General features: G+C 54.6%; 4 protein-coding genes across 4 annotated transcripts; 2 read left to right on the top strand and 2 right to left on the bottom strand.

Annotated features, from left to right (window-relative positions):
* Positions 1 to 502: 502 nt before the first annotated feature.
* On the bottom strand, positions 503 to 2,325 carry CHGG_04121 (uncharacterized protein; the record flags this gene model as incomplete). The annotated part of the gene is made up of 4 exons (XM_001223334.1): positions 503 to 817; positions 1,335 to 1,622; positions 1,736 to 2,097; positions 2,175 to 2,325. The coding sequence occupies 4 exons, from the start codon at positions 2,323 to 2,325 to the stop codon at positions 503 to 505; spliced, it is 1,116 nt and encodes a 371-aa protein (XP_001223335.1).
* A 749-nt stretch (positions 2,326 to 3,074) lies between these two features.
* CHGG_04120 (uncharacterized protein) lies at positions 3,075 to 5,135 on the top strand (the record flags this gene model as incomplete). The annotated part of the gene is made up of 1 exon (XM_001223333.1): positions 3,075 to 5,135. One exon carries the CDS (start codon positions 3,075 to 3,077, stop codon positions 5,133 to 5,135), a length of 2,061 nt encoding a protein of 686 aa, XP_001223334.1.
* A 654-nt stretch (positions 5,136 to 5,789) lies between these two features.
* CHGG_04119 (uncharacterized protein) lies at positions 5,790 to 7,733 on the bottom strand (the record flags this gene model as incomplete). The annotated part of the gene is made up of 3 exons (XM_001223332.1): positions 5,790 to 6,578; positions 6,658 to 7,457; positions 7,577 to 7,733. 3 exons carry the CDS (start codon positions 7,731 to 7,733, stop codon positions 5,790 to 5,792), a joined length of 1,746 nt encoding a protein of 581 aa, XP_001223333.1.
* Positions 7,734 to 10,077: 2,344 nt separating this feature from the next.
* CHGG_04118 (uncharacterized protein) lies at positions 10,078 to 10,698 on the top strand (the record flags this gene model as incomplete). The annotated part of the gene is made up of 1 exon (XM_001223331.1): positions 10,078 to 10,698. One exon carries the CDS (start codon positions 10,078 to 10,080, stop codon positions 10,696 to 10,698), a length of 621 nt encoding a protein of 206 aa, XP_001223332.1.
* Between the last annotated feature and the right edge of the window lie 136 nt (positions 10,699 to 10,834).

Genomic DNA, 10,834 nt, shown 5'->3' with positions numbered 1-10,834 from the left:
GGCGTGTGTTGCGTTGTTGACAGTCGAGGCTGGATATTTGAACGAAAGGATTTTGCACCTCGTGCCCTGTGGCATTTGGCTATCGGCACTCAGCAAATTTACTCTGTCAGCTGTTGCCAGCTGGTCATTTCCCCCGTCACTTCCAGACTCGGACCCTCCTCTGCCATTGTGATTAAACACCAGCAAGCGCAGGAATGAAACAACTTCACTTGCTTCGTACCAATAAAGTCAGTCATTCAGCAGCTAAAAAAGAGATATTTGACGCCGTTTCTTTTGCCCGAGGATTTTAGCTTAATTTATTTATCGATTTTTCTTCTGCTCGATTTTGATTGCTTGAAGCACGAGCCAATTTTAGCTTCTCAAGTTCTTGGGTGAACATGATTTTCTTTTGGTCAGAAGGTCTCACTCTTGAGTCTTGACTCGACTGGGTGATATTCTGAGATCATCATTGTTACGCGCACTACCTCGTACTCTTGCCGACTATTCGTTATCCTGACATGTTTCAGCTATCCTCCCCAACCTGCTTCATTAGCAGTAGCTCCTCCGGTGGTACCTCCTCCCACAAATCCGTTTGAGGGATTTCCCTGCCCCCTTGCACAGCCATGTGCCCCTGGCTCGTACTAAACCAGAAGTTCAGCGTTCCTGCCATCTCATAATACAGCCAGTCATCCAGCTGTGGGTCGTCCGCAGAGGGTAGCTTGTCAAACAGGACCTCTGTGTATCCGGGGAAGGTGGTGACGTTCAAAAAGGCGATGCGAAAAGGCCTTTCAAAGGTGTCAGATGGGTCGACGTGCAACTGGCACTGGCCGAGGGCGCGCTGCCCACGTCGTCGTAATCGACAAGAATGCCCTTACAAGATTGAGTCGAAGAGTAAAACACGCGGACCCGGCGTATATTCTCAAGGGGCGCGTGGGAGTACAGAAAGATCGATGGAGACTGGTCGGGCGGCGGCGGACAAGGCGGACAGGCCTCTTCGAGCGTGCCACTCTGACCCTGCTCACTGTATGCGGTAATCATGGAGATGTGGGATCTGGGCCAGTCGAGATCCGTGCTGTACCAAAGGCTCGTGGGGGGTTGTTCGGGTCGGCCGAGGAAGAAGGCATAACGCTCTGGGTCCTCATAGACGGCGGATCCGGGGTTGGCGCTGCGCGCGTACCCACCGACAATTATCTCTCCGGACAGACGCATCCTGATCTTCTCTTTGTCAGTTGCAGACCGATTGACCCCGGAAGGAGACACAGTGGGGAATGGGAGTGTACCAAAAAGCGACGAGAGTGCGCGTAGGATTCTCTCTCTAATTCTGGACGGCGCTTTACCAGAGGGCCGCAGCTTACAACCGTATCTCCTGACGCTAGAGGGACATAGACCCAAGCACAATGGTTGTCCATTTCCCGGCGTCTTCTTTTTCCATAAGCTTGGTAGCTGGCCATTGCACAAGGCTGAGCTCTGGAGTGGGCGTGTACTCCGAATACCCTACCGAAAAATACGAAGAAGGTGATGCCGGTAACAGCGGCCAAATTGATGCTGTGGTAGCGGAGCATCGAGAGAGGCTTTTCCGGTCTGGCAAGATAGGGGGCGAGGTCAGGCGGTGTTGGCGTATCCCAGACCGACCACTTGTATTCCTCGAAGTCATCAAGCAATGACAGTTGGAGAAGGCCATTCTGCTGCTTGTCAATGATGATGTACATGTACACATGGGCGCAGGGTCATCTGGGGAAGTTGGTTAACCGCCTACCTTGAACATGGCCAGGCTGGCCCCAAACACGTCCTCTCGCTCAACCACAAACACCTTGTCATCGAACCGCTCCCGATTGAACTGCGGCCTCTCTGACATGCGCTCGAACTTGCTCATCCCGTCACGGTCGATGGTAAAACGGATAAACCGTACAAGGCCCTCAGCCGCTTCTTCCGAGGCCACTTTAGGTGGGCTACCACGCTCCCATGAGACGAGCCAGCTCAATGGGATGATACGGAGAGGTCTTTCGGTGACCATTGACAAGCTCTGTGCCATGTGCATAGCAGTAACACAGCGCCAGAAGCAGTCATCTCGCGAGAGCCATTCCAAGATGGTTCCGATAACGACCTGCGGGAGAGTATCTAGCCCTTTCAAGCCACACCTTTCAGCACACAAGAGAAATGCGTCTTGGAACTGCCAGTCAGGCCTGGGAAGTAACCGTATCTCCGGGACGGCGGCACCGATCCAGGGAACACGGCGCCATGCACACGTCTGCCAGAGAATGTCCAACGGGTCGCGGGCGGTGCAATGGCGCATGAAAACTTGGACACAGTCCGGGTGAAGAGCACATCCGGGCCGGGATCGGCCATTCGCTCTATTGCAAGTCAGGCTATCCCATCTGCATAGCTCCCAGGACCCGAGCTCGACAGGCTCATCTGGCCACAGCTGCTGCGGTTGGTCTGCTGGCGTGAAGGGGTGTATGAAGCCCGTCTGGAAGCGGAAGAGCTCCCGTTTTCTCGTCACTAGAGGACAAAATCAGCTGCTTGGTCTCAGGCACAATAGGTAGGGTATCTAGGTAAGTAGGTAGGGCGTGTTCGGAGTGGAGAGAGTGCACAAACCAACATGCAACTATCGGCTCATCCCGGCCGAGGGCCTGGCCGCAGATATCACAAACGAAAGACAGCCCGTATAATAAAACATGTCGGGGGGGTTTATCTGGGGACATGTTGACCACTTGACTCTGGCTGAAAAGGTGGCCGTTTATTGATTCCCCGGAATTTCAGCGGGCAGCAGTGGATATGTACCAGGAACCACCGATCGGGCGAGTCAGACTGTCAGGCCACGTCATGGTACCAAGCAAAGCTTTCATCCAATCAACAACAACCATTTCGCGTGGTTAGGCACCAAAGGCCCAAGGCAAGAGGGACCTGCTATTCCATCTAGACAACATGTGCCGTGGTTTGGACTGCTGTTTTTTGGCGGGCACGTGGCCTCAAGTTTCCGCAGCCGAGGCCGCTCCTATAAGAACATCTCTAGCGGGGCATCGGTCCCTCTTGGTGTCCACAATACTCGCACAGTACTAAACCCCAGGCACACATACAAGTGCCGCAACACCGCCATGGAAGGCGCCCGGGGAAGACGGTCTACCGGCAATGGTATGGAGACAGCTCTGGCCAGGTGGTTAAAGACAGGGTGCTCCATTTATTCCGGACGTCGCTTCGAGACGGCCGACATCCCCAGCCAGTGGAGGAATGCCAAGATCATCCCATTGAAGAAGCCAGGGAAGAGCGAATACACTCTAGCCAAGTCCTGGAGACCCATCTCGCTGCTCTCCACGCTGGGTAAGATACTGGAGGCAGTCATTGCGGAGCGTTTATCCCATGCTGTGGAGACCTGCGGCCTTCTACCCGCCAACCACTTCGGAGCCAGGAAGAGACGCTCGACCGAACAGGCTCTCCTTCTGCTTCAGGAACACATCTACAAAGCATGGAGAGCTAGGAAAGTGCTCAGTCTGATCAGCTTCGATGTCAAGGGCGCATACAATGGGGTCTTCAAAGACAGGCTTCTCCAGAGGCTCAAGGCAAGAGGGATACCTGAATCCCTGGTCAAGTGGATCGACGCCTTCTGCTCCAAGCGCACAGCGACCATTGCCGTAAACGGGTTCACATCTGGACGGCAAGAGCTGCCCCAAGCGGGTCTTCCGCAAGGATCGCCGCTATCTCCAGTGTTGTTCCTCTTCTTCAACGCCGACCTAGTGCAGCACAAGATCGACGCGAACGGAGGCGCAATTGCCTTCGTGGACGACTACACTGCCTGGGTAACGGGCCCGTCAGCGGAGTCGAACCGCACTGGAATCCAAGCTATCATCGACAAAGCCCTTGACTGGGAGAAACGGAGCGGTGCGCAGTTTGAAGGCGAAAAGACAGCCATCATACACTTCACGAGGAACATGGAGCGATTTTCAGAACAACCGTTCTCGGTCAAAGGCGAAGTGGTCAAACCGAAGGAAAGTGCGAAAATCCTAGGTGTCGTGATGGATCGCGAACTCCGCTACAAGCAGCACATTGCTAGGACGGCAGCTAAGGGCCTCGCAGCCGCTCTGGCCCTGAAGAGGCTGAAGATGCTTTCCCCGCGGACAGCGAGACAGCTATTTGTTGCGACAGTAGCCCCGGTCATGGACTACGCTGCCAATGTCTGGATGCATGCGTGCGGGGAAAAGGCACTGAGCTGGCTGAACAGGGCGCAGAAAATCGGGGCCCTGGCCATCACGGGAGCCTTTCGAACCGCGGCAACAGCCGTGGTGGAAGCTGAAGCGAGCATCTACCCCGTACGAGAACGACACGCCCAGGCGGCAGCCAGTCTGTGGATCAACATCCACACGCTGCCCGGAACGCATCCCCTTGCCATGAAGAAAGTCCGGAACACCGTACGATTCGTATCTCCGCTGCAGAAAATTGCCCGTGTGGCCGAAGGAGTACGAGTTGACCGGATGGAGACAATCCAGGAATACGCCGTCCCGCCCTGGGTACCTCGCCTACGACCGACGCTCGAAGCCGATCGAGGGAAGGCGGCCGAGATGGTCAACAAAATTTCGGGAATCGTGATCGCAACCAGCTCATCCGTAAAGAAGGGCATTGTTGGCATGGGCGGCCTTGCACGGGATACTCTCTTCAACAGAACTAGCGAGACTGTGACAAACTATGCTGTTGTTCTTGGGACAAGGGAAGAGCAGAACCCATATACAGCAGAGCTAGCAGCCATCGCAATGGCCCTGGAGAAGTTACCGGCTAGCATCTGCCACAGGCACATCACCGTGATCACTAGGAACCAGTCAGCGCTGGCAGCAGTTGGACAGCCGCGGCAGCAATCCGGCCAAAGCATCATACGGCAAATCTACGACTTGGCCAGGCTGCACCGACAAAGAGGGAACTCGGTCAACTTTCTGTGGATACCAGCGGAGATTGACTTCGCGCTGGGGGTCAGATGCCAAGGCAGCAGCCCAGAGAGCGTCGAAGCAAGGACGCACACCCGACTCCCAAATACCCCAGGCCAAGTCTACCGCGATGAGGCTGGCAATGGAAAGACAACGGGCGACAAGAGTTCTACCTGTAAGCGTGGGCAAGTTCTCAAAGGCCATGGACGCAGCACTACCAGGCAAGCACACGCGCCATCTCTATGACAAGCTGAAGCGAAGGGAGGCCTGCGTATTGGCGCAGCTCCGAACCGGAATGGCGAGACTGAACGGTTTTTTGAGCAGGATTGGGGCGGTCGAGTCAGACCTTTGTGCCTGTGGACAAGCGAGGGAATCAGTGGAACACTTTCTTTTCCGATGCGTGAGATGGACAGCTCTGAGGGAAGACATGCTGCAATGCACAGTGGCAAGACGAGGAAGCCTCTCGTTCTATCTGGGAGGGAAAGCGCCATCAGATACAAGGCATTGGTCACCAGATATGAAGGCAGTCCGGGCGACGATCAAATACGCAATGGCAACAGGAAGGCTGGAGCTGAATGAGGAGGAGAGTCTAGACCAGTCACAGTAGAAGAAGCCGACACTCAACACCACGAGCCTCAACCACGAGCCTTAACCAGCGGGTCCCGCTTTAGCTGCTGAAGATAGGACGCTGAACACTTGGAGAAAGTAGCCTCCAAGCTGATCTGCTAACAACAACCAAGGCAAGAGGTAAATGGTGCAGCGAGAAAGAGGGAAGAAGTAGGGGGCTTGTACGAGTTAAAGGCAAACCGATTTGATCCGGATGTAGTTAGCGTGCTAAGGCCCTATAGGCCCAGTGCCTCCGGGCGAATTCCATCCATCCATCCATTTCCCTTTCATCCCCTATGCCAGATCACTGCCACTTGAGGACTCTGACTCGGATTCGGACAACTCCTCTCCAACAAGAACACCCCTCAGCCGCTCCATCAGCCGTGACCATAGCCCAACCGCCTCTGGTGGGTCCGAGCCGTCGCTGTGGCTACGAAATCTCGTCGATGACACTGTCGGCAGCGAGCCAGTATCACTCCCGCGCCGTGCAAGAAAGGCTTGAATCCCGATTGCCCTCGCCAACCTGCGGCGCCGCACATTCGGCGCCACAATCACGGAAGACATGGAGGTGCCCGACTCGGACCGGCTCGCATCGTCTTCCTCTTCCCCAGCAAGCCACCTGCTTACGGAGTTCCACTTCCCGCCGCTTTGTGTCGTGGGTTCTCGCTCCATTTTCTCTCCGTCCCCACCACCAACACCACCGCTGCCGCCGCCGCCGCCGCTACCGCTGAGGTTCGTCGCCACCCTGCGTCTCTCTCTTCGTTCTACCGCCCTCTGCTTCCCCGCCTGATATCTCGCGAACCCAAGCCATGCACCCATCACCCCCAATGTGCACGGGATCGAAAAGGCGAGGTATACCCAGAACTTGTCCCGAATCACAGGGCCTCCGCCCTCGCCATCCCAGTCGAGCAGAGGCAGGGCAAACACGGCGGCGAAGAAGGTCGCGGGAAGGAAGGTCAGCGTGGCGAATGCGATGGCTTTCATGGAGGAGCTGTCGTTCTTGGTTGCGAGGGCGATGCTGCGGGATTCTTTGGCCAGTTCGATGGTGGCGAGGTATTCTTGCTTGGCTATGAGGTTGCTGATCTGTGAGTTGGTTTCACCATCGTGTCAGCTGTTTCTGCTAGGAGCTTGAATCCAGAAGATTTAAAAGAGGTGGTCTTACCACGGAGTGCTGCACGTTGGCGCGCTCTCTGAGTAGCGCGATATATGGAGCCGCTGCGTCGCATTGCGCCAACAAGACGCTCGACACCTCCGAGACAGCGTGCGAGAGGCGTTCGTATTCGTCCCATCCACCCTCTAGGATTAGCGCCCTCCAACCTGGACTCAATAGCTCATCCCGCTGCATCCTCTGTAGCAGATCCCATGAGAAGTCGCAATTCTTCTTGTGCAGCGCGAGCACAACGCTGGTCGAGCTCATCAGGCCGGAAAGAACTCCCAGATCATCGGATTCTCGCCTCTTGTCACCGAAGAACTTGCTTGAGGCAACGCTCCCTCCCTCGAACGGGTTGAACCCCGTCTTGGATTCCGTGTCGGCAATTGCGGCGAGCTCTGGTGTGATTTCGAGGCTGATCTCGTCCATGATCCAGGAGCAGCAGATGACGGCGAGGGCCAAGGGGTGGCCGAGGAGTTTTGTGTACGTGATTATCTCCTTCCGGATCTGCTCAGCGAACGCAGTGGTCTTGCTACTTCCCGGGCTCCTCGGCCGAGCGATCAGGATTGCGCAGGTCTTGGCGCTTTGAGGGGAGTATGACCATGTCAACATGTAGCGGTCTCGGACGTGGAGGAAATAGCTGATGCAGCTATCGTCGCACTGAGATGGTGTACCATTCTTGTCCGAGAAACTGAAGAAGCCGTCGATGTTGTGAGCGATGAGGTAAAGTACGTGCGGCTCGATGTGGAATTCTTGAATCATCCTGCTGAAGGTGTCTGAGTGGATACCAAGTCTGAGATTGGCGGGATGATCTACGGTCACGAGGTCGAGAACAACGTACGGTCCGCCGAGTTGTAGTTGTCGAGGGAACTGGACGCGATGCTAGGCCGGCCTGTGAGGCCTTGTGTCTCGGAACTCAGGAAAACTGAACAATGTGCCGTTGCGGGACAGACGAGGTCCGTTGCATCCAACTTCACCTCGCCACCATCGCTCCGTGTCAGCTGGAGTCTCGAGACCGTGTGGTGAGTTTCGTTGAATTGCTGTGTTGCTGCGAAAGCAGACTTGGCTTTGGTTCTCAATGCCTCCATAGTTGGCGATTTTTGATCCCCAGGTACTCGGAGCGCGAATCTGATGCTAGCTTCAAGCAAAGAAATGTCGACGTACGCTGTTGGGGGAACCGTGAGAGTTCAAAAAGACATTTTTCAAGGCTTAAATGTCGTGGCCAGTGACGGGTGTCGGGTGGCGTCAAATGCGTTTGCTGCCTGCTGCGCCCAGTATGTGTGCCTTGGACTTTGAGAACATGTGAGCCCAATGCGCAACAATCAAGTCTTCCAGGTCAATGTTTGGCATTGGCGAGGAAATCACGACTTGCCCAAAATCGAAGCTAGGGCGACCACGTCGCTGGTCGTGCATTCCACGGCATGCTTCCATTGGTGAGCCATGGCGCCCAACGCAACGAGGATGAGCACAAGCCACACGCACAGTTCAGGCATGTACCTAACTACCTATGTGCTGAAGCTGGCGGCCTCTGACTATCAGTTATCCGCCAGTTTGTTTCCACTGGCTCTCAAAGTTGTGTGTTGCGTCAGCCCGACATCTCCAGCGGGGACTAGAATCTGCTTTTCACTAAATGGATAACGTTACCGCGAGGTTGTATAAGAAAAGGCCCACGCACTGTTGGGGGTAGTGCTTGTTGTTTCTCTTTGGGAGAGTGAATTATCTGCCACAACTCCAATGCCGGCTTTTGGTGCCGTAACTATGGCAACTGCTGGTCGGCTCGTCCCTGCCAAAGGGCTCCCACTAACTAGGTAACTAGTGGGAGCCCTGCCAAAGAGTTAGATTAGGTCAGCAGTGGTGCTCTCTGTCACGAATATGCCAACAGGAGGGACCCGGGGGGCGCGGGACGCCTCGAGCCAATCATTAGCAACCAATCAGGAGGCCAAGGAGTAGTCAAGGTGATCAGTGAGCTCAGTTGCCAAGGACAGACTGAGCACACTGAGCACCAGGACAGGACCACCAATAGGGAGCCGGGATGGCTCAACATTGATCAGTGAGCTCAGTTGCCAAGGGCATACTGAGCACACGGAGCACTTAGGAATCAGCTAGTATATAGTCACTCGTCCTGGAGAGCTCTGGGAGTTCTCCAGTTAGCAATCACAACTACAGTTCGCTACAAGCTCGGAAGCCTACTGTTGAGACAAGTCTTTGTTGTGCACATTTTGGCTGCACCGAACCTAAGCACCCTTGAGAGATTACCTTCAACCCGAAGCTGAACCCTAACAGGACAGGGTCCTGAAGTAGGTTCGTCACACTCTCCAACATAGTTACGGCCCCTATGATGCGGCGATATGTTACGGCTAGTTACTGGGTAAGAAGAAGATCTGGATTCCTAGAAGCCGCCCCGATCAACCAGATCTCCATTATCTACCTTGTGTCATACCCACATCTTCTGTCCCGCACCTGAATGCAACGGGCAGACAAGACATCTTGACGCTCGTCTGTCCTTCACCGGCCAACTTGTGCCTGCTCGTTAGTATTTTACTAGGTACCTTAGTTCACCCATCGTCTGAACCCGACAAGTCCAGTCTCTTACCCACCACGGTCCTCCTCTGTAAGATCAGGTACCTACATACCTATTCATTGTTTCGTGTCATCGTCAAACCAAGGGACCAGGTGATTTTGTTGTTGTTTGCGTTTAGCGTCCTACAGCATGCAAGGCCGTGCTGAGCTAAGGTCTTATAATATGCGCAAGGTATATGCACAGCGTATAGGTAAGGTATGTAAACAGCAACTCTAACGCCGGGCGCCCTTCGACAGTGTTGTGCTTGTATTACTGTCGCTTCCACCTCCCTTCGCGGGGTACGCAGTAAGTACTGGTGTCAAGAGCCTTGATTCGACAGGGAGCAAGAGGCAGCAGCAGATGAGGACCCCATTCCCTAATGGCTGCCTTTTTTGTACCTATTTATGTGATCAGAGGTATCCGTAGGTACCTACTACCTACCTATGCAGTTGGCTGTTCAGCTGCACCAGCAATCTGGCTAAATAAATAGGCACAACCAACAGGTTCACAATCCACATGACCTGATCTGTTGTCACGACTCACAGATGCTTCCGTTCATTATTTCGCGCATGGCTCGCCGCACGCGGTGGCCTTGTTTTTTCTGCCTTCGGAGTAATCGGGCAAACACGGCCGTTTGCCTTCTTTAAGGCATTTCCCCCTGATGAGCGACTTTCCAAAACGAACTCGATCCCCTGAACTTTCTCTTTTCCCAGAAGTCGTTACACTTTTCCCTATAGCGGCCTTCTAAAACAAACCATGATTCCCAACACTGGCAAAGAGAGACGACTGTCCGAGGGTAGCGACTCGGACCAGTCAACCATCGACTTGCAGGCCTCGCCGCGTTCTCGGGATACCGCCCCTTCCCCTCAGTTATGTACCTCTATGGAAACTTCTCGGGAGTTCTTCAGACATTTACGACCGAGAAACTCTGCGGGGCTACCGGTGACGACTTTCTTTATCTCGTCGAGTTGCATTTCGGCTACACCACGCGGGGCCCTCCCCATTTCGGCCAAGGCTTCTATCTTCAAAATGGCACGACCAACAAGGACCTTATTCTCGCCGCTGCGGGTGACGAATATCCAATCCCCTATCTAATCAAACTGTTCGACCCCAAGACCTCCATCAAGCTGCCGCCATTGGACACGGAGAAGAACCCGCGGGACATGGTCACCGAAATCTTGCGCGCCTCTAGTGGCAAAGAGCACGGCGTCACCTTCCAGTTTGCGATTGAAGTCGGTGTCAAGAAGAGACAGAGAGAGGAATTTGAATGGCGAAAGACCAAAGGAAGCAAGGATGTCGGGGGCCATGAGACGCAAAATCGATACACGCTATACCGCCTCGCATCCAACCCTCCGGTCGCTTCTTCTTCTTCCGCCCCCGTTCCGGACGACACCCAGATCGTAGCTGAGCTCGCGTTCCGCAATGTCATGAACGTCAAACACATATTCACTTTGGAGCTGCAGGGTGCTGGGCCTCAGGGGAGAGCTTGGTGACCGCTGGAAGCTCATGGTGGTCATGACTTCTCTGGGCCTCCACTGGGCTGCGCCAGAACGGCAAGACCAACAAGGCAACAGTTGGGGTTGCGCAGATGATACACTCAAAGAAGGGTATTGGGCTGGGATGGGCATG

This window comes from Chaetomium globosum, genomic scaffold (assembly GCF_000143365.1).
Source record: "Chaetomium globosum CBS 148.51 scaffold_4 genomic scaffold, whole genome shotgun sequence".
In the NCBI taxonomy this organism is placed as follows: domain Eukaryota; kingdom Fungi; phylum Ascomycota; class Sordariomycetes; order Sordariales; family Chaetomiaceae; genus Chaetomium; species Chaetomium globosum.
This window is presented reverse-complemented; position numbering and strand designations above follow the sequence as displayed.